This window comes from Hevea brasiliensis, chromosome 12, assembly GCF_030052815.1.
Source record: "Hevea brasiliensis isolate MT/VB/25A 57/8 chromosome 12, ASM3005281v1, whole genome shotgun sequence".
NCBI classification, from domain to species: domain Eukaryota; kingdom Viridiplantae; phylum Streptophyta; class Magnoliopsida; order Malpighiales; family Euphorbiaceae; genus Hevea; species Hevea brasiliensis.
In genome coordinates, this window is record NC_079504.1 from 96,496,328 (window position 1) to 96,520,623 (window position 24,296).

Below are 24,296 nucleotides of genomic sequence, written 5' to 3' on the forward strand. Positions count from 1 at the left end.
GATAACATTCTGACCCTCAGTTTTCTTCATCATATCTTCTTTAAATTCCTTCAGATCTCCAGCAGTTCTTGAAGCCACTTCTTGCAGATTCCGAGAAACTTCTTGCAAATTTCTCACTTGTTCTTCCAGCTCAGCAATCTTCACCATTTCTGGACTCACTACAACTGATCTAGTCATATTTCCGACTTCCAGGGACCAATTACCCACTGATTCTTGGATCTGATAGCTCTGATACCAAATGTTAGGGTTAAGGAACCCTAACAGAGAATTATAAGAGAAGTAGAGAAAATTAGAGAAGAGAGAGAGAGAAGAGAGAGAGAGAAGAGAGGGATAGTTGAGAGAGAATTGAGAATTATTATTTCTGTGGTAATTCTTGAAAAAATAGCTCTACAGATTAGCTTGTTGAGAATTTATATCTCAACTCAATAACTACTTTCTCTAAAGTCAAACATAGCAGTTACCAATTCTGTTACAGAATCAGTTATACACTTTTGCTCCTTTCCCTCCAATATTCCCCTTCCTATTACTATTATACTTTCTTCTATAGTATGTAACAAAAAGCACCTGTATTTCTTATCCAAGAATCAAATACAAAGGTTATCTCTCTTCTTCTCTATATTCTCTCTAAATTTTTCTCCCCCTTTTCCTTCTTTTCTCAACCAAGTCTCTTTCTAGCTTCCTTTCTCTATTTCTAGATTAAGTGCAGGTCTGATACATAGCACAGGTTTAGTTTCACATATTAACCCTCAACTTAGGGGGTAATAAAGTTGTAGTCTTCCACCAAGTTAGACTTAGGGATTATATTAGTTAAGTGTAATTCATGTACCGTGAACCGAATTGACATGATTCACGTATTGTATCCTGAATTGATATACCAAATAAGTCTATCCCCACATTCGCTATATGTAGTTAAGTGGCGTATCGTGTATTCATACTACAATCCAAGATGTACCGCTTTCTAGGTAATCATGAACCAGACATTATTGATAATGTGGGGATATACCCATAGTTAGCAAGGCGCACCAGGCGCTCTTGAGACAAGTAAGGCGCAGCTGCTCCAAGAGGGCACCAAGGCGCACCAAGGATCGAGGCACACCGAGGCGCCTCCCAAGGAGTCAAGGTGCTGGATATAAATGGGCTAGGTTTTCCTTATTTGTCCAAACCAGCAGCCAGCCAGCCAAAAGATAAAAAGGAAGAGGAGAAGTACAAGAAGAAGAAGAAAAGGAAAGGATAAACCTGGTACATATGTTTTAATTTTACAGTTTTCTTTATCTTCTTCTCTCTCCTCTGCTCCCTTCCTGCACTTCACTTTCTTATCCTTTACTTTTTTTTTTTTTGGGGTGCCATGCTCACGCTCTCTTTCTCTCGTTCATGGCATTGCACTGTCTTCTTCTTCTTCCTTTTTTTTTATTTGGCTGCCATGCTCATGCTCTCTCCACTGCTCTCTTTCTCTCGTCCACAGTGCTACTGTCTTCTTCTTCTTTTTTTCTTTTTTTTTTGGGGACTGCCATGCTCTCTCCGTCTCTGGCTGTGTTTTACCCAGTGCTGTTTTTCTTTTTCTTTTCTTTTTAGTCTAAATTTGTGATTTTGACATTTTGTTTATTGGTGTAGAGAGAGATGATTCTTCTTGATTTCAATTAATCTGTACATGGTTATATATATACTATTGATTCCTATAATTGTGTTCTACTAATTAAGAAGAAATCCTAAATAGGAATATAGAATACAGAATATACAGAGAAATAATATAGTGATTGACTTTCCATAACACTCCCCGTCAAGTTGGAGCATAGATGTTAATCATGCCCAACTTGTTACAAATGTAGTCAATCCTAGCTCCATTCAGAGTTTTTGTTAAAATATCTCCTAACTGTTCTCTAATTTTGATGTGTCCTGTTGAGATGATCTGTTGTTGAATCTTTTCAAGAACAAAGTGACAATCATTCTCAATATGTTTGGTCCGCTCATGAAACACCGGATTAGAAGCAATATGGAGAGCAGCTTGATTATCACACTAGAATTTCGCAGGCAGAGAGGTCTCAAAACCTGTCTCATCTAGTAATTAAAGTATCTACATTACCTCATATACTAATTGTGCCATGTCTCTGTATTCCGATTCAGCACTAGATCGAGAAACTACACTCTGCTTTTTGCTTCTCCAAGATACCAAATTTCCTCAAACAAAAACGCAATACTCAGTAGTTGATCTCCTGTCAACCTTTAGATCCAGTCCAGTCGGCATCTGAAAAACATTCAACATTCAAATGCCCATGATTACCATATAACAAACCTCTTCTTGGAGCACCCTTCAGATAACATAAGATTTGTCCCAAGGCTTCCCAATGAGTAACAGTTGGGGAAGACATAAACTGACTTACCACACTAACGACACAAGCAATGTAAGGATGAGTGACTGTAAGGTAGTTCAATTTTCCTACCAATCTCCTGTATCTCTCTGGATCTTTAAACAACTCACTATCCCCTGCTAACAGTTGTAAATTTGGAGTCATTGGTGCACTGTAAGGCTTAGCACCTAATTTTCCTGTCTCTGTTCTTTGAGACAAGAAAATACCCTTCTTATTTCTCATAACTTCAATACCCAAGAAATACTTTAACAATCCCAAGTCTTTGGTCTGAAATTGGGTTGGAGGAAGGTTTTAAGAGATGAAATACCTGCAGAGTCATTCCCAGTGATGACAATGTCATCCACATAGACTACCAAGAGAATTAGACCAGCCTCAGATTACCTATAAAATACTGAATGATCACATTTACTCTCTTGCATACCAAATTCCTTTACTGCTTCACTGAATCTCCCAAACTAGGTCCTAGGACTTTGTTTCAAGCTATAAAGAGACTTCCAAAGCCTACAAAGTTTACTCAACTCCCCTTGAGCAACAAGCCCAGATGGTTGCTCCATATACACCTCCTTCTAAAGATCATCATGAAGGAAAATATTCTTGATATCCAATTGGGACGGGCCAATCATATGTAGCTGCTAAAGAGATAAACAAGCGAACAGAAGTAAGTTTAGCTACAGGAGAAAAAGTGTCAGAGTAATCAACTCCATATATATGAGCATATCCTTTTGCCACAAGGCGTGCTTTTAACCTAGCCACAGAACCATCAGGATTTACTTTTGCTGTAAATACTTATTTTCTTACCAGTGGGCAAAGGCAACAGTTTCCATGTACCATTAGCATCTAAAACCTTCATTTTCTTTTTCATAGCAGCACACCAGCCAGGATTAGACAGTGCCTCACCAGCAATATTAGGGATAGGAACAGAGTTTTAAAGAAGTAACAAAACACCGAGAACAAGAAGACAATTGATTATAAGAAACAAAAGAAGAGATAGGGTAAGTACATGAACGCTTACCTTTACGAAGAGCAATGGGTAAGTCTAGGTCAGAATCATGATCAGTATGAGGTACAAGATCTCCTAACGAAGTAACTGGTGGAGGATCTAGGTCAGGAATCTCCAATCTCCTAGAATAAACATGAACAATGGGAGGTCGAGTAGGTCTAGAGACAGAAGGAACAGGCTGTGGGAGAGGACTAGACATTGGTTGGACAGTATATATTAAGAGATCATCCTCCTCCCCCTGACTCTCATACACAGATAATTGAGGAAAGAATGGAGTGGATTCAAAAAATGTGACATCTGCAGAAACAAGATAACGATTAAGAGTAGGAGAGAAACAGTGGTACCTTTTTCGGAGCCGGGAGTACCTAAGGAAGACACATATGAGAGACTTCGGATCCAATTTAGTAACCTGTGGACGAACATCACGCATAAAGCAGGTATAACAAAAAATATGGGGTTCAACAGGGAACAAAGATTTTGTAAGAAATAAAGCAGTATAAGGAATATCCCCATTAAGGACAGAAGACGACATATGATTGATAAAAAAACATGCCTTAGAAACTGCATCCGCCCAAAAGTGTTTAGGAACTTTCATAGGAAAAAGAAGAGCACGAGTTACCTCAAGAAGATGCCGATTTTTTCTTTCGGCCACGCCATTTTGGGATGGGGTATCAACACAGGAAGACTGATGAAGAATGCCATTTTGTATCATATAAGACTGAAATTGTGCTGAAAAATATTCTTTGGCATTATCACTTCTTAATACGCGCACAGAAATATTAAATTGAGTTTTGATTTCATTATAAAAGGCACAAAAGATAGAAAATAACTCAGAACGATTCTTCATTAAATATAACCAGGTAACACGAGAGTAATCATCAACAAAAGTAACAAAATTACGAAATCCAGTTTTAGAAGAAACAGAACAAGGACCCTAAACATGAGAATGAACTAACTCAAAAGGGGATGAGCCCGTTTATTGACTCTAGACACAGAAGGCAAACGATGATGTTTTGTAAACTGACACGACTCACATTCTAGTACTGATAAAGACTGAAACTGAGGATACAGCTTCTTCATGCTAGACAAAGAAGGATGACCCAATCTACAATGAGCTTCAAGAGGTGTTAAGGTATTAGAGCAAACAAGCGACTGCGGTATATGATTTTTCAGAATGTAGAGACCACCTGACTCACGCCCTCTACCAATAATCTGCTTTGTCGTAAGATTCTGAAACAAACACTGGTCAGGAAAAAAGGAAAAAGAATAATTTCAGGTACGAGTAAGTTTACTAATAAAAAGTTGATTAAAAGAGAATTTTGGTAGACATAAAACAGATGACAAAGAAATTGATGAAGTCGGGTTCGCAGTTCCAGAACGTGTGACACAAGAAGTAGAACCATCAGCTAAAGTAACAGTAGAGGAAGTGAGATTAGACTGAAAAGCAGATAGAAGACTAGTATTACTTATCATATGATCTGTCGCACCAGAATCAATAGCCCATTTGGATGAGGAAGACACAAGGCATGTAGTGGATTTACTTGACTCAGCGATCTCAGTGACAGGGGAACTGGTAGACTTTAGAGATGCCTGATACTGAGAAAAACTGTGCAAAATCCTCTGCAGATACCAAAACAATTTCTCAGAGGAAGATACTGTAGAATCCTCTGTTGCCATATTTGCCATTTGTGATCGTTGATTTTTCCTCTGAAGTTGCGGACAATTATATTTTGTATGGCTAGGCTCATGGCAATAATAACAAATGACTCTTGAGTCTTGATTAGAATTAGCCTCCCCATTATGCTGATTACCTCTGTTGCCTGTTGTAGAAAGAGATGATTCTTATTGATTTCAATTAATCTGTACATGGGTATATATATACAATTGATTCCTATAATTGTGTTCTACTAATTAGGAAGAAATCCTAAATAAGAAATCCTAAATAAGAAATCCTAAATAGGAATACAGAATACAAAATATACAGAAAAATAATATAGTGATTGACTTTCTATAACATAGTGATTGACTTTCCATAACACTCCCCCTCAAGTTGGAGCATAGATGTTAATCATGCCCAACTTGTTACAAATGTAGTCAATCCTAGCTCCATTCAGAGCTTTTGTGAAAATATCTCCTAATCGCTATCCGGTTTTGATGTGTCTGTTGAGATGATCATTTGTTGAATCTTTTCACGAATAAAGTGACAATCAATCTCAATATGTTTGGTTCGCTCATGAAACACGGATTAGAAGCAATATGAAGAGCACTTGATTATCACACCACAATTTCACGAGCAGGAGGTCTTAAAACATGACTCATCTAGTAATTGAATAATCAAAATTAACTCACATAAAGATTTTGTCATGGCTCTGAATTCTGATTCAGCACTATATCGAGAAAATAAAATCTACTTCTTGATTCTCCAACACACCAAATTTCCTCCAATAAAAACGCAATATCCAAGAGTTGACCTCCTGTCAACCTTAGATCGATCGATCGGCATCGAAAAACATTCAACATTCAAATGCCCATGATTACCATATAGCAAACCTCTTCCTGGAGCGCCCTTCAGATAACACAAGATTTGTTCCAAGGCTTCCCAATGAGCAACAGTTGGGGAAGACATAAACTGACTTACCACACTAACGGCATAAGCAATGTCAGGACGAGTGACTATAAGGTAGTTCAATTTTCCTACCAATCTCTGTATCTCTGGATCTTCAAACAACTCACTATCCCCGCTAACTTGATTGTAAAGTTGGAGTCATTGGTGCGCTACAAGGCTTAGCACCTAATTTTTCTGTCTCTGTCAATAGATCGAGGACATATTTTCTTTGAGACAAGAAAATACCCTTCTTACTTCTCATAACTTCGATACTCAAGAAATACTTTAACAATCCCAAGTCTTTGGTCTGAAACTGAGTTTGGAGGAAGGTTTTAAGAGATGAAATACCTGCAGAGTCACTCCCAGTGATGACAATGTCATCCACATAGACTACCAAGAGAATTAGACCAGCCTCAGATTGCCTATAAAATACTGAGTGATCACACTTACTCTTTTGCATACCAAATTCCTGTATTGCTTCACTGAATCTCCTAAACCATGCCCTAGGACTTTGTTTCAAGCCATAAAGAGACTTTCGAAGCCTACAAACTTTACCCAACTCCCCCTGAGCAACAAACCCAGGTGGTTGCTCCATATACACCTCCTCCTAAAGATCACCATGGAGGAAAGCATTCTTGATATCCAATTGATGCAGGGGCCAATCATATGTAGCTGCTAAAGAGATAAACAAGCGAATAGAAGTAAGTTTAGCTACAGGAGAAAAAGTATCAGAGTAATCAACCCTATATGTCTGAGCATATCCTTTTGCTACAAGGCGTGCTTTTAACCTAGCCACAGAACCATCAGGATTTACCTTTACTGTATATACCCATTTACAACCAATAGCTTTCTTACCAGTGGGTAAAGGCAATAGTTCCCATGCACCATTAGCATCTAAAGCCTCCATTTTCTCTTTCATAGCATCACACCAACCAGGATGAGACAGTGCCTCATTAACAGTATTAGGGATAGTAACATAGTCTAAAGAAATAACAAAACACCGAGAACAAGAAGACAATTGATTATAAGAAACAAAAGAAGAGATAGGGTAAGTACATGAACGTTTACCTTTACGAAGAGCAATGGGTAAGTCTAGATCAGAATCATGATCAGTATGAGGTACAAGATCTCCCAACGAAGTAGCTGGTGGAGGATCTGAGTCAGGAATCTCCAATCTCCTGGAATAAACATGAACAACGGGAGGTCAAGTAGGTCTAGAAACAGAAGGAACAGGCTGTGGGAGAGTACTAGACATTGGTTGGACAGTATATATTAAGAGATCATCCTCCTCCCCCTGACTCTCGTACACAGATGATGGAGGAAAAAATGGAGTGGACTCAAAAAATGTGACATCTGCAGAAACAAGATAACGATTAAGAGTAGGAGAGAAACAACGGTACCCTTTTTGGAGCCGGGAGTACCCAAGGAAGACATTTGAGAGATTTTGGATCCAATTTAGTAACCTGTGGACGAACATCACGCACAAAATAGGTACAACAAAAAATACGGGGTTCAATAGGGAACAAAGATTTTGTAGGAAACAAAGTAGTACAAGGAATATCCCCATTAAGGACAGAAGACGGCATATGATTGATAAAAAAACATGCCGTGGAAACTGTATCCGTCCAAAAGTGTTTAGGTACTTTCATCTGAAAAAGAAGAGCACGAGTTACCTCAAGAAGATGATGATTTTTTCTTTCGGCCACGCCATTTTGGGATGGGGTATCCACACAGGAAGACTGATGAAGAATGCCATTTTGTGTCATATAAGGCTGAAATTGTGCTGAAAGGTATTCTTTGGCATTGTCACTTCTTAATATGCGCACAGAAATATTAAATTGAGTTTTGATTTCATTACAAAAGGCACAAAAGATAGAAAACAACTCAGAACGATTTTTCATTACATATAACCCGGTAACACAAGAGTAATCATCAACAAAAGTAACAAATTAACGAAATCCAGTTTTAGATGTAGTAACAAGGACCCCAAACATCGAATGAACTACCTCAAAAGGAGATGAAGCCCGTTTATTGACTCTAGACACGTAAGGCAAACGATGATGTTTTGCAAACCGACACGACTCACATTCTAGTAATCGATAAAGATCAAATTGAGGACACGGCTTCTTCATGGTAGACAAAGAAGGATGACCCAATCTACAATGAGCTTCAAGAGGTGTTAAGGTACTGGAGCAAACAAGCGATCATGTACATGATTTTCCAAAATGTAGAGACCACCTGACTCGCGTCCTCTACCAATAATCTGCTTCGTCGTAAGATCCTGAAATAAACAATGGTCAGGAAAAAAGAAAACAGAATAATTTAAGGTACGAGTAAGTTTACTAACAGAAAGTAGATTGAAAGAGAATTTTGGTAGACACAAAACAGAAGACAAAGAAATTGACGAAGTCGGGTTCGCAGCCTAACCCATGACACAAGAAGTAGAACCATCAGCTAAAGTAATGAGAGGAACCGAGATTAGACCAAAAGCGGATAGAAGACTAGAATTATCGTCATGTGATGCCGCACTGAATCAATAACCCATTTGGATGAAGAAGACACAAGGCATGTAGTAGATTTACGACTCGATCGCAGTGATGTGGAACCGGTAGGCTTTAGAGATGCACGATCTTGGGAAAATTGTGCAAAATCCTCTGCAGATACCAAAATAGTTTTCTGAGGAAGATATCAGTAGAATTCTCTCACGCCATATTTGCCATCCGTGATCGCTGATTTTTCTCTGAAGTTGCGACAATTAGATTTTGTATGGCCGTGCTCATGGCAATAATAACAAATGACTCCTCTTGAGTCCCGATTAGAACTAGCCTCTCCATTACGCTGATTACTTGCTGTCGTAATTCCTCCTCTACTTCCTCTTCTATTACCTGTTGTCCATTTGGATTACGCTAATAAGAGCACTCTTGACGAGTTGTGAAGATTGAGTACTCTGCACGAAGGACCCGTGTGAACGTTTCATGCAAAGAGGAAATCTCGATCTTGGAGAGAATCGAGATTTAGCGATCTCATACTCGAAGGAAGGCCTGCAAGAAAACTCATAATGACCAGTTGCTCCGTGGGCTCTTTGAACTTTCACATCAGGACTAAAAGGCAACAATACATTAAGTTCCTCATATACCCGTTTAAAATCCATAAAATAAGCCGTGAGAGATTTATCCTCTTTCTCAGCACGGTAGAATGCCTTACAAACATCATAAATACGAGAGATATTCCCTTTACCAGAATACAGAAAATCTAAGTAATCCATCATTTCCTTAACAAATTCACAGTGATTAATTAAACTAATTACCTCATTATGAATCGAGTTCCGAAGCTGCAAAAACAATCGAGCATCCTCGTTTAGCCAAGTTTGTCGTGTATCATCAGTGGGTGGATCTTTAGTAAGGTGATCATCCTTATCAATGCTACGCAAATAGACCCTAACAGTCTTACTCCACTCCAGGTAATTCGAACCATTAAGTTTGTGTTCCGTGATCTTAGTCATCATCGGAATCACATCAGAAATAATATTCTTATTGTCTGCCATTTGTTGAGACAAAGAAAACTAACCGAAAGTGCTTGCTTATAGCAGCAAAATAACCCAAAATAACAAATCAAGCAAATACCGAAATAGGATCTGAGAGCCAAACCTCAGAAGTCCTTTAATGGTTATCTTGGATCGAACAAAGACACGGTGGTGGAATGAGGGGGTTGAGACGACGCCGACAATGTTGATCGGGGTTGAAACGGCCGGTCGGCGACCAAGATCTCTCCTGAGCTGGGTAGTGAGAACAAATAGTCACCCTAGATTGATGACCTGCTCTGATACCATGTAGAAAGAGATGATTCTTATTGATTTCAATTAATCTGTACATGGGTATATATATACAATTGATTCCTATAATTGTGTTCTACTAATTAGGAAGAAATCCTAAATAAGAAATCCTAAATAGGAATACATAATACAAAATATACAAATAATATAGTGGTTGACTTTCCATAACATAGTGATTGACTTTCCATAACACCTGTAATTCCTCATCTACTACCTCTTCTATTACCCTGTTGTCCATTTGGATTACGGCTAATAAGAGCACTACTGGCAGGCTGTGAAGATTAAGTACTCTCTGTACGAAGGACTCGTGTGAACGTTTCATGCAAAGAGGAAATCTCAGAACTGGAGAGAATCTAAGATTTAGCAGTCTCATACTCTGAAGGAAGGCCTGCAAGAAAACTCATAATAGCCAGTTGCTCCTGTTGGGCCTGCTGAACTTTCACATCAAAACTAAAAGGCAACAATACATTAAGTTCCTCATATACCCATTTAAAATCCATAAAATAAGCCGTGAGAGACTTATCCTCTTTTTCAGCGCGATAGAATACCTTATAAATATCATAAATACGAAAAATATTCCCTTTACCAGAATATAGAAAATCTAAGTAATCCATTAATTCCTTAACAAATTCACAGTAATTAATTAAACTAATTACCTCACTGTGAATCGAGTTCCGAAGCTAGAAAAACAACCGAGCATCCTCCCTTAGCCAAGTTTGCTTTGTATCATCAGTAGGTGGGTCTTTAGTAAGGTGATCATCCTTATCAATGCTACGCAAATAGACCCTAACAGTCTTACTCCACTCCAGGTAATTCGATCCATTAAGTTTGTGTTCCGTGATCTTTGTCATCACTGAAATCATATTAGAAATAATATTCTTATTGTCTGCCATTTATTGAGACAAAGAAAACTAACCAAAACTCTAATCCAAAGTGCTTACAGTCGCAAAATAATAAAAAATCACAAATCAAGCAAATACCGAAATGGGATATGAGAGCCAAACCTCAGAAGTCCTTTAATGGTGTACTGGATCAGGCAATAGCACACAATGGTGGAACGGGGGCGTTGAGGCGACGCCGGCAATGCTGATTTGAGTCGAAACAACCTGCGGATGCGCCTCCACGCGCCGGCGAGTGAAGAAACGGCGAGAACCTGAGTTGTGCGCGTGAGCCTCACGTGCTTGGATTCCGGGGACCGAATCAGAGGGGACGGCCGGTCGGCGGCCAAGGTCTCTCCTGAGCTGGGTGGTGAGAACAAATAGTTATCCTAGATAAATGACCTGCTCTGATACCATGTAGAGAGAGATGATTCTCCTTGATTTCAATTAATCTGTATATAGTTATATATATATAATTGATTCCTATAATTGTGTTCTACTAATTAGGAAGAAATTCTAAATAAAAAATCCTAAATAGGAATACAGAATACAGAATATACAGAAAAATAATATAGTGATTGACTTTCCATAACAATTGTGAATATTTACAAATATGTTGAGACTTGATATGTTATAATGCTAATTCCATTACTCTTATTACCTTTTAGTTTTATTATTGAATTAAAAATATTTTATTACTGTTATAGAAGTCTTCTTAATGAGGAAGTTTACTCCAATTATGAGATTGACTCCTATAGGATAGGATTCCTAATCCTTGTAGAATTAGAGTTCTAATCCATTTAGAATAGGAGAATATATATATATATATGTGTGTGTGTGTGTGTGTGTGTGTGTGTGTGTGTGTGTTTGAATAGAAAAATACCTAAATTACATGGTATCAGAGCCTCAGGTCCCTAGTTCTGAAGTTTTTTTTTTCTCGTTGAAAATTTTCTCCCTTTCGCTGTTCTAGGTCATTGGCTCACTGTAAACTAGGAGGACCTCCTAGGACTATCAAAATACCTCACAACCAGCATCAGAAGGAGGCCTAGGTATCGATCGGCTATCCCTCAAAGTCCGGTGACCGGACTTGAAGCGAGTGGCCTCCACGAGCCACTTTTGTGTTTCGGCCACTGTTCCACGTGCTGGCGCGTGTCTGTGCGTGTGGTGTTTTCCGGCGACTCCTGATGGTAGGCGATTCTTCCCCAGTGTCGCCTCGACGAGTTTTCCCCAGTGTCGCCTCGACGAGTTAATCCCATCCCTGCAGCTCGTGTTTGGATTTGGTGCTGTGTTCTTGGCATTGTTCGAAGAATTGCTTCTCTCGGGTCACTGGATCTGCTGGTGTTCGATAGCTTGGGCTATTTATGGACTTTAAGGTGCAATGGCCGAGGGTGAGACCAAGTCTATAATCACTGATGTAGTCCCATTGATGACTAAAATCACTGAAAACAAACTTAATGGGTTAAACTACTTGGAGTGGAGCAAAACTGTTCGGATTTATTTACGGAGCATTGATAAAGATGATAATCTCACGAAAGATCCACCAAATGATGATACTAAGCAAACTTGGTTAAGAGAAGATGCTTGTTTGTTCTTACAGCTTCGGAATTCAATTCATAGTGGGGTAAATTTCATTAACTATCCCTGAACTTATATAGTTGTAACACTACAGTCTTTAAACTCTAAAATGTAACATAAAACTCCCTAAATTTTCAAATTTTGCATAGTAAAATCCCTCTATCTTTCAATTATTGATTTTTCAGTTGAAAACTGATGTGAATAGCTCCTCTCTTATTTAAATTGTAAAATTATTCTCTTTGCACCTGAAAAATCATTCTGTTTACAGTAAGAAAAATGATTCAATTTATATATAACTTGAGGGAGAAAAGAGAAATATTGACTAAGCTCCGCGTTAGAACTGTTCAGGTCAATGTCTAACTAAAAAACTGACAATTAGAGGTTAGAGGGATTTTACTGTGCAAAATTTGAAAGTTGAAGGGGTTTTATGTTACATTTTTAAGTTGAGGGACTATAATGTTATACTAGATAAGTTCAGGGATGATTGTCAAAATTTATCCATTCATAGTGAGGTAATGAGCCTTATTAATCACTGTGAGTATGTTAAAGAACTGATGGAGTACTTAGAATTTTTATACTCTGGCAAAGGCAATATTTCTCGCATATATGATGTTTGCAAAGCATTTTATCGACCTGAGAAACAAGACAAAACTCTTACAGCATATGTTATGGAATTCAAACGTGTTTATGAAGACCTTAATGTTCTGTTACCATTTAGTCCTGATGTAAAGGTGCAACAAGCTCAACGTGAGCAAATGGCTGTTATGAGTTTTCTTGATGGTTTACCCTCAGAATATGAAACTGTTAAATCTCAGATTCTCTCTAGTTTTGAGATTTCCTCCCTTCATGATACGTTTACATGTGTCCTTTGTACAGAAAGTACTTATTCTCCACAACCTACTAACGGTGCTCTTATTAGCAGAAATATGAGTGGACAACAGGGATATAGAGGAGGGATTACTAACCACAGAAACAATCAACGCAATGTGGAGGCTAGTTCTAATCAAAACTCAGGAGGAGTCATTTGTTATTATTGCCATGAGTCTGGACACAAAACGCAACTGCTTAAAACTTCAGAGGAAAAATCAGCGATCCTAGATGGCAAATATGGTAACAGAAAATTCTACAGTGTCTTCCTCTTCTGAGAAAACTTCTTCTGAGAAAACTATCTCAGTGTCTGCAGAAGAATTTGCATAGTTCTCTCAGTATCAGGTATCTCTAAAACTTACCAACTTCTCAATCACTGCTATCGCTGAGTTAGGTAAATCTATTACATGCCTTGTGTCCTCCTCATCCAAATGGGTCATTGATTCTGGTGCTACAGATCATATGACTGGTAATTTTGCTCTTTTATCTGATTTTCAGTCTTTTACCACTCCTTCCATAGTCACGTTAGCTGATGGATCTACTTCGTGTGTCAGTGGTTCTGGAACTATGAATCCAACCACATCCATATCTTTGTCATCTGTTTTATGTCTGCCTAACTTCTCTTTTAATTTACTATCTGTTAGTAAACTCACTCGAAACTTAAATTGTTCTATTTCCTTTTTTCCTGATCATTGTTTGTTTCAGGATCTTACGATGAAGAAGATTATTGGTAAAGGACATGAGTCAGGAGGTCTCTACATCCTTGATAAATGTGAACCGCGATCTATTGCTTGCTCCAGTACCTTAACTCCTCTTGAAGTTCATTGTAGATTGGGTCATCCTTTTGCATCCACCTTAAAGAAATTTTGTCCTCAGTTTCAGTCTTTGTCAGTACTAGAATGTGAGTCATGTCAGTTTGGTAAGCATTATCTTTTACCTTTTGTGCCTAGAGTTAATAAACGGGTTTCGTCCCCTTTTGAATAAGTTCATTCTGATATTTGGGTCCATGTTTCATTACTTCTAAACATGGATTTAGATGTTTTGTTACTTTTGTGGATGATTACTCTCGTATTACATGGTTATATTTAATGAAGAATCGTTCTGAGTTATTTTCTATCTTTAATGCTTTTTGTGTTGAAATTAAAACTCAGTTTAATACTTCTGTACATATGCTAAGAAGTGATAATGCTAAAGAATATTTTTCTGAGCACTCTCAGAACTATATGACTCATAATGGTATTCTTCACTAGTCTTTTTGTGTTGATACACCATCTCAAAATGGTGTTTCCGAAAGAAAAAATCGACATCTTCTTGAGGTAGCTAGGGCACTTATTTTCCAAATGAAAGTACTTAATCATTTTTGGGCCTATACAGTTTTTACAGCATGTTTTTTGATCAATCACATGCCATCTTCTGTCCTTGATGGGGACATTCCTTATACTAATTTATTTCCATCTAAATTATTGTTTCCTGTTGAACTCCGGATCTTTGGTTGTACTTGCTTTGTGCGGGATGTTTGTGCTCAAGTTTCTAAATTGGATCCAAAGTCTCTTAAATGTGCTTTCCTTGGATATTCGCGGCTCCAAAAAGGATGAAGGTGTTTTTCTCAAACTCTTAATTGTTACATTGTTTCTGCTGATGTTACATTTTTTGAGTCTACTCTATTATTTCCTCAAACATCTATGTATGAGAATCAAGGGGAGGATGATGACCTTTTAGTCTACACTACTAAACAAACACAATCTCCTCTTCCTGCTTCTTCTGTCCCTATCTCAGTCCGACCACTTGTTATTCATGTTTATTCAAGAAGATTGCAGACTCCAGACTTAGATCCTTCCATATCTTCGTCGTCGGAAGATCCAGTTACTACCACTGATCATGATCCTATTTTAGATCTTCTCATTGCTCTTCGCAAAGGTAAACGTACATGTACTTACCCTATTTCTTCTTTTGTTTCTTATAATCATTTGTCTTCTCCTTCTCAATGTTTTGTTACCTTTTTAGATTCTATAAAAATCCCTAAATCAGTCATTGAGGCATTATCTCACCTTGGTTGGTGTGCCGCTATGAAAGAGGAAATGAAGGCCTTAGATACAAATGATACATGGGAACTGGTATCTTTGCCTGCTGGTAAAAAGGCTATTGGGTGAAAATGGTTTTCTCGTTAAAGATGAATCCTGATGGTTCTATAGCCAGATTAAAAACACGTCTTGTAGCTAAAGGATATGCTCAGAGCGTAGTCTCGTGATTTAGTGTTGAATCGGAATACAGAGTTGTAGCACATTCAGTGTGTGAAATAGTATGGATACTTTAATTATTAGATAAGGTTGGCCTTAAGACCTCTTTGCCTGCACGGTTATGGTGTGATAATCAAACTGTTATCCATATTGCTTCTAATCCTGTGTTCTATGAACGGACCAAGCATATTGAAATTAATTGTCATTTTGTTCGGGAAAAGCTTCAACAAGGGATTATCTCAACACAACACATCAAAACTGGAGACCAACTAGGAGATTTGTTTGCAAAAACTCTAAGTGAAACTCGGGTTGACTACATTTGTAACGAGTTGGGCATGATTAACATCTATGCTCCAACTTGAGGGAGAGTGTTATAGAAGTCTTCTTAATGAGGAAGTTTACTCCAATTATGAGATTGACTCCTATAGGATAGGATTCCTAATCCTTGTAGAATTAGAGTTCTAATCCATTTAGAATAGGAGAATATATATATATATATATATATATATATATATATATATATATATATCTGTGTATTAACATCTTAGTGGAATAGAAAAATACCTAAATTAGAATTACTTTATTTTCTTATTGCTAATTGCTATTAGGCCTTATTATAAATTATTAGAAATATTGTAATTGAGTTTATGTCACTATAAATTATTAATTTCTATTATTATAATTCGATTATGGTATTTTAAATTGGTATATATGTTATTGTTAGCTTATTGCCACTTGTTAAATTATTAATTTCCTTCTCTTTTTACTGTATTTTTTTTTTTTTTGCAAAGATGGAATCAGAAGCATCTACTGCTGCTACTAAAACTGACAATAGCAACAAAGATCTTGCATGGAAGTATGTCCATTTGGTGAATCCAAACAATAAAAATGATGTTATTTATAATTTTTGTAGCAAAGTTACAAAAAGAGGGATATTCTGAGCTAAGCAGCATTTAGTTGGAGGATTTCGAAATGCTACAATGTGTAAGAAGCGTAACACATGTGCATGAAGAGCAACAAGTGTATATGTAGCAAAAGGCTTAAGCAAAGAACTTAGATAAACTACCTGATCATGAGGATATTGAAACTCTTGGAGATGATGAAGCTGAAGATGATGTTGGGGTAATTCTTGGAGGCTCGAAGGGAAGTAGTAAGGTTCAAAAGAAGCCAAGGACAAAGGGTCCAATAGATGTATATTTTGCCAAAAGTGCTGAAAAGGCTGTGCAAGATAGAAAAAATTCAAAGCTGAAGCAAACCACTATTAATGAGGCATGTAAAAAGGAATTGCGAAAAAAAGCATGTAAGGATATAGCTCGATGAATGTATGATGCGGCAATTCATTTTAATGCCATCAATTATCCAAGTTTTCAAGTTATGGTGGAGTCTATTGGACAATTTGGGATTGGTATAAAAGCACCTAGTTTTATTGGACAATTTAGGATTCGTATGAAAGCATCTAGTTTTCATGAGGTGCGGGTTCCCTTATTGAATGAAGAAGTTGCTGAGGTGAAGAATTCATCAAAGTCCTATGAAATAGAATGGGCAAAGTATGGTTGTTCCATAATGGCAGATGGTTGGATTGATAAGAAACAAATGCCTGATAAATTTCTCGGTGAATTCTCCAAAGGGAACTGTTTTCATAGAATCTATTGATGCATCAGAGTACTCAAAAACTAGTGATAAGATGTATGAGCTGCTTAATAGACTTGTGGAGCATGTTGGAGAGGCTAATGTGGTTCAAGTTATGACAGATAATGCTAGCAATTGTGTGCTTGCTAGTAATTAAGAGTTTTTATTCTTACTATTATTAGATAGTTTAATTTCATTTTAAGTAAATAATGTATTTAATATTTATGCTACTATATTTGTTTTGCTTATAGGGAAGTTCTTAGAAAAAGCGCTCTCATTTGTATTGGACTCCTTGTATTGCCCATTGCATAGATTTGATGCTAGAAGATATTGGGAAAATTCCCAACATTCACAACAAAAAAAAGGGCAGTGACATTGAATGGATATATTTACATTCGTCCAGGTGTGGTGAATATGTTGCGGCTCTTTATTAGTGAAAGAGAGCTAATTAGGCCAGCTGTCACAAGATTTGCAATTGCTTTTCTCACCCTTCCACGCATGCATAAGCACAAGGCGAATTTGAGAAAGATGTTTACTTCAGAGGAATGGACCAAAAGTAAATGGGCAAAAGAACTGTCTGGTAAGAAAGCATGTGGTATTGTCATGATGCCTACTTTTTGGACTAATATTATTTATATCTTACAGATATTTGGTCTATTAGTTCGTGTGCTTAGATTAGTTGACAGTGAGAAAATGCCTGCAATGGGATATATTTATGAGGCAATGGATAGGGCTAAAGAAGCAATTGCAAAGTCATTTGGTGACAATGAAGAAAAATACATGACAATTTTTTAGATTATTGATAAACAATGGGAAAGCCAACTCCATCGACCTTTGCATACAGCTGGATATTATTTGAATCTTGAATTTTTCTATTCAAATGGGAAAATTAATGAAGATGTTGAGGTTGTTATACCAAGTTATAACAAGGTTGATTCCAAACAAAGAAGAGCAAGACAAAATAATGGCACAATTACCTTTTTATCAAAATGCTGAAGACATCTTTGGGATGGATATGACAATTAGGAATCGAAAGAAAGTATCTCCAGGTAATATAATTTTACCCATAAGCATGTAATCTCGTATTGCAATCTTTTTGAATAATAATTAATATGCATTATTTTTTCATTAGCTACATGGTGGCTAACTTATGGAGCAGCAACTCCAAATTTGAGAAATTTTGCTATCAAAGTGCTTAGCCTCACTTGTAGTGCATCTGGTTGTGAGTTTAATTGGAGCATCTTTGAGCATGTAAGTGACAAAACATATTCCTTTAGAATTATACCTTTAATTTGTTCTTTCAAAAGCCTTACTTATTAAAATTGTTATATTTTGCAGATTCATAGTAAAAAAAAGAAATAGGCTAGCTCAAAATCGCTTGAATGATTTGGTATTTGTCTAGTACAATCGGTCATTAAAGCGTCGATATGATGCATGTGACCGCATTGACCCCATCTTATTGAAGGACATTGATGATAGTAATGAATGGTTGATGGGTCAAATGGAGGAAGAGATGGATAGAGATGAACTTGTTTTTGAATATGATGATTTGACATGGAATGTGGTTGCTGAAGCTACTGGAGCTGAAGAAGATGTCTACAACACTAGATTAAGTAAAGGGAAAAATGTTGCATCTACATCTATTCCAAGATTTACATCACAGCAAAAAAGAAAAGCATCATCCACTCGTACTTCTTCACTTCTTGAAGATGAGGAAGAAGGTGATGATGATGAAGATGTTGATTTGGAAGATGAGTATGAGGAGGTTAATGAAGTTGATGAAGAAGATGAAGAAGATGAAGAGGATTTTGATATTTCTATTGATGTGGATTGAACATTTAATAGTTTACTAGTTTATTAAACTTTAACTTTTAGTAGTTTATAGTGTTTTTAACTTTGAGTAGTTTATTTTTATCTTTTTTGTATTACAAAATTATTATTACTTGACATTTTGTTGATTATTATTATGTAGTTTTATATCACTTGAGGTGTGATAGCATATTTATAATTTTTTTTAATTTTTATTATTATTTTTTAATTCTTGCGCCTTGCCTCTCTCTGGTGTGCGTCTGCGCCATGCCTTGCGCCTAGACTCTAGGATTCCTTGGCGCCTTGGTGCGCCTTGAGCCTTTGATAACTATGGATATACCTTAATCTAAATCTTGTCCTTTAGGATACCTTGGCGCCTTGGTGCGCCTTGAGCCTTTGATAACTATAGATATACCTTAATCTAAATCTTGTCCTTTATTGCTTATTTTCCTTCTCTACGTCTCTCTCTCTCTCTCTCTCTCTCTCTCTCTCTCTCTCTCCCTTCCATTTAAACCTCTTTTTAAGTTTACATTTTCAGAGTGACTCTTCGATGGTTTGGGTTACTGAAGTTTTATTGTCTGTGAATGGAGGGATCTGTTGCTATTTTTGGGTGGTTGTGCAATTGGCATTTGCTTGAGATTTATTTAATGTGTGGGCTCATTTAATTGGTTAGCCTGAACATCATTTATCAATTGATGGTTTGCTTTCAATTCAGTAAATTCGTTGAATCAATGCCATTGATATGCTTTATGAGTATTGTGTGTGATTTGGTTGCTGAACTGTAATCATCCCTAACTGATTCTTCATTGTTGCCCTCCTTTCTTGAATACATTTCTTTGCTCTGCTTCCACATATTGTTTTCTTTTCATTTACATGCAGAAATTGCAAGCAGCCCAGTTATTGTGATTTTCTTTCACGTCTTATACTAGTATAGCAAATTAGCAATAGATAAACTGTTCAGGCCTGGTGATTATTACATATCAAGGCTACATTTTTTGAAATTTACTATACATATGTTGAGAATAAAAAAGTTGCAAAGACCAAAATCCCTTGTTAGGCTGCAAGTATAGGTTATATATGCAAGAGAATGTGCAGGAGGAATCTTAGCAACGCAAGGGAAAACAACATAGAATTAGTCTGGTTGGTTATGCAATAAAAAAAAAATGATAAATGAGGAGAATGTTAATCATGGGGATAAAGCATGTGGTTGGGATAAAATAGTGTGACATGAGACTTATCACACTTACGCAACTATAAAAACTTTACCAAGTTAAAGGTTAAGTTAGGTTAAGTTCTACTAGATTGCAATTCAACTTCTTTATCACTTTTGGTACATATAAGGTTTATCTTATCAATTTTGGTGGATAGGTACAAGCTATCCTACTATCGATTTGGAGAACTGATAACAGAATATGGCAAGCCTGCAGGGTAAGTTCAATATTCCCACTCTGTTGCTTAAGTTGTTAGCTTTTGTGCCCTTGCAATGCCATGCTGATACGGAACAACCAATTTGAAGGGGGAAGAACTATATTTGGACTGCCTTGTGAATAATATCCACTGATACTGGTCATAAGCAATATCCATGAAAGCAATGTTTGAATAATACTGTGAACTTTGGACTTTTTAACTTGCGTTGATATTGTGAAAAAATGGTTATAGGGACAAAATTCATGTCTGGATTCCATGTGAATTTTGACTCCTAAACTAATCTACGTCTGTAGCTAAAATTTAAACAAAATACATCTCTCAAAGTCAGAAACTTAGAAGTGTGAACATTAAGACTTGATGACACGTAGAATTAATCATGCAATAATCCTAAATGAGCTTTCCCATCCTTATATTTGTTCCGAATCATGCCTGAGCTCTTGAAGTAGCTTTACCATGTTTTAAATGCTTACTAATCTGGATTGCAAGAACATGGTGATTCTGTTTCCTCAAGGGGTATGAAATATTCCATAATTTTCTAATTTTTCTTCAAGTTTTGGGTGGAATGTTGTGGGTATGTTTGGAATGGAAGGTAATAGATCATATTACTGCCTGGACTCATTTATCCTTTTCCCAAGTGGATTATTTCATGGGCTTTGTTAATATTTGTTTTTTCAGTATTCATTTCTTTAATCTTTAAATTGATTTTTTATGGTAGGTATGATCGTGCAAGGGGTGTTGAAATTGGAAATAAGGATGTTAAACTTGAATACTTGGAAGAAGCTTTCACAACATCTAATTGGATCGTCCGTATTTACAAGGTGAAGCCGCCTAATAATAGGTGGTAAGGTCCTTCTGTGTCTGCAGGGCGGAAATGATGGATGGGAGCTTGAATCAGGAAACACATCAGGCTTTAGAAGAAACTAGTTTTTGGCTTAGAGAGTGAGTTTGTAACATTAAAGGCTCTTAAATTTTCTGGACCCCCTTTTTTGGAGTTTTTGTAATTCCCCTACACCTTTAGTTGAAACAATTTAGACATTTTAGATCATTGATCGCTAAGTAATCAGTGTAACGAACTAGCTTGGTGCAATTTATAGGACTTGATTGGGTGATAAGGTTGTTCATGGTCTCTTGAATTTTTCTTTTGAATTGCATACGGTGAGCTTGGCATAACTTGTACGTTGAAGGTGCTGTTTGTCATTATTGGTCTTTAATTTTACAAGCCAAATAGCACTCTTACGCTATTTCAGATTAACTTGCTGAATATGTTAAATAAATTTTTATACTATTAAACATCTAAACTTACTATATTTATCACAATTACACAATCATCATGGAGCATGTACTTGTATGGGGCGAGTTCTCATACGTCAAGAAGCAAGTAAAGGGGGTTCTCCTTGCTAGCGATGTGGCAATTTATAATGGCTACTTTCTTCCGTTGAAATCAAAGATTCTCCGTCCCTTCTCCCGCGAGTACTTTACGTTCGTCTTCTTGTATTTTTCACTCTCTCTGATTATCACTCCTTGACTTGCAAAGAAAAAAAAAAAAAAAATCTTTAACTCGCTTAATTTTGATTTATTTTTTTATTTACTTAAAATTGATTAAATTCTTGGAATTCTAGTTCTATAAAACTAAGGAAATTTTTGAGAAACATGCCAATATGGATTCAATTTGGATTTGTCTGATTGCAGACATTATGGAGTGAGTTTTAATGGGCTAATCTGTCAATTTAGATTTGTTTGTGTTGTTGAATGATCAAGTGTACGGTGGTAGATATTGTTAGGAATTTTTATTTTTGCTAGATGAAGACTTCTATGGCATGCATGATTCTATCCTCCAGTTCTTGATCACCTAAAGCGTGTGATTCTGGATTTGTTGGCAAGAGTTAAAGAAAATGAAGTAGAGAGGAAGAGATGATCAAGTACTTGTTAAAAAAAAAAAAAGGTGAGAATATTGGTTGCTGCAGGGTTTGATAGCTTGAGTTATATGTTGTAATTAGCATGATCCTGACAAGGAATTTTCGTGTGATTTTCTTTAAAATAGTCATGGCACATCTGTAACAGAGTTACTCTCAAAGACAATGCATTCCTTATAACTCAATGCATTGTAAATATATAGTTTTTGTGCACACAATGCAGTCGAAAGAAATGAAATAAGAATTTTTTTAACATTATAAGCATGTCATGTTTTGCTGTGCAAAATCCCACAAGTGCACGGATTGTTAATAAGTAATGAAGTGATAAGTGTATCGTTCCCCACAAGGACCGTGTTGAGTACCAAACTACACAATAACTATAAGTATCTAGACTATCAAATTTGAGAGGGATGATTAAACTGAAACTAATTATCACTAAAGGCAAATATAAACTAATTAACTAAACTAGATATCATTGAATTAAAACATTCTAGACCTAGGGATTTACACTTCAATCAGTTATAGACTTTATCCAATTCATTCAATAAATGAGAATTCCTTACTTTGAAGGAAATTAATCTTAAGTTATCTTAATTCTCCTCTCAAGACACTCAAGTTGTATTTTAATAAACTCAAACCATACTTTCATGGTGATTAAATCAATTAAAACCCATTAAGTTCTTTAATGAATTGTTAATCCTAAGCTCAAAATCCTATCATTCTAATATTAATATTCACATTTCAGTCCTTCAATTAATATATAGAATTAATACTAAGCGGAGCTCAACATATAGCATGCATTAAAAACATAAGATATTGAATAAAAATATAAAATACCCAATTTATTAAATAAAATAAAACCAAATCTATAGCTGAATTGAAAGTGCTACATCCCTAACTTTAGAATAAAGAAACTACTCACACACAATGAGTTTTACAATGAAGTTTATAAAATAAAAAAGAAAAGACATGAGAAGAAATAGAACGAAAGAACTCAGATGGAGAATTGCAGAATTAAACTTTTGAAATTTTAGTTGGAAATCTCTTTTAGCAATCTTGCAGATCTGTTTTTCCTCTTGCCTCTCTCGAAGGTAATGTACTCTCTTGAATGTAAAAAGGTTCCACTCCTTTTAAATCTTGACTTATTATATTAATATCTGGTGTAAAAAAACCTTATTTCAGAGTCCTATAAGCCTTAGAAGTCCTCTTAAATCGAGTGAGAAGGAAGAAAAGTCGAGTTAGAATTGCTGTTTGGAGTCACTGCATGGGCCGTGCAATGTTCTATGGCTTTTTTCTTTGAGTTTTCCTTTGTCCAGAGAATGGCACAAGGTCTAGGAGGTTGCAGGGGGCTGATTGCATGGGCTATGCAATTGGCTTTTGTAATACCCGCCCTTTTTCAATGTCGAAATATCTGTCCTTGACAGAATATTTGTAACATCCTCAAATCTACCCTAAAAGCCTAATCATAAAATTTGGCAAGATTAATTATGTGGAAATTAGAATTTAATTATGGAGGCAAAAATCATGAAATGTACCAAGTAAATGTTAGTATGGAATTGCCTCCAATAGTATAACAAATCATTCAGCCATAAAGGGGAATTGGAAACTAAATTGAATAAGTTAGAAAGAAGAGGAGTAAATTAAGAAAGAATGGACCAAGGGACTCACTTAAAATAATTAATAAATTAAGGGGTAAATAAATGATGGAAGGACTAACCTGAATAAATTGACAAGTTGAGGGGAAAATTAGAAATGAAAAAAAAAAGGGAGTAGCCAATCAAAGGTTGAAAACACACCAAACTTTTGATTAAAGAAAAAAAAATTTCTCTTCTTTATATCCTCCATTGGCCAGCCACTTTCCCTCATCTTTCTCATTCTTTTTTTTTTTTTCATTTCTTCAACAGCCCATTTCTCTCAAATTTGAAGAAGGAAACCCCAACAAAAAACCCTGGATCCTACTAATTTTGAAAGCCTAAGTGAAGGGAGGCAAGAAGAGGTGAAGATTCAAGCTTGAAGAAGTCAATTGTTTGAAGAATTTTGTGGAGACATGAAAAGGAAGGGGTAGCAACTAGTATTCAAGTGAGGTTAGTGCCATAATTCTCTTCTTTTGTCATGGTTAAGTAGGGATTTCTTGGATACACTAGGATAGAAGTGATT

The 24,296-nt window shown here is 36.4% G+C and overlaps 1 protein-coding gene across 2 annotated transcripts in view; it reads left to right on the plus strand.

The window, feature by feature from the left end:
* LOC110659860 (dolichyl-diphosphooligosaccharide--protein glycosyltransferase subunit STT3B) overlaps nucleotides 1–21,338 on the plus strand; it is a 66,148-nt gene extending 44,810 nt beyond the window's left edge. The window contains exons 5-6 of one of the 2 annotated variants that reach the window (XM_021817922.2): nucleotides 20,167–20,226; nucleotides 20,942–21,338. In XM_021817922.2, the coding sequence (XP_021673614.2) occupies nucleotides 20,167–20,226; nucleotides 20,942–21,071 (190 nt within the window). In that variant the 3' untranslated portion in view covers nucleotides 21,072–21,338. The remainder of the gene's footprint in view (nucleotides 1–20,166; nucleotides 20,227–20,941) is intronic. The other variant, XM_058131595.1, reaches the window with a different exon arrangement.
* The last annotated feature ends 2,958 nt before the right edge of the window (nucleotides 21,339–24,296 follow it).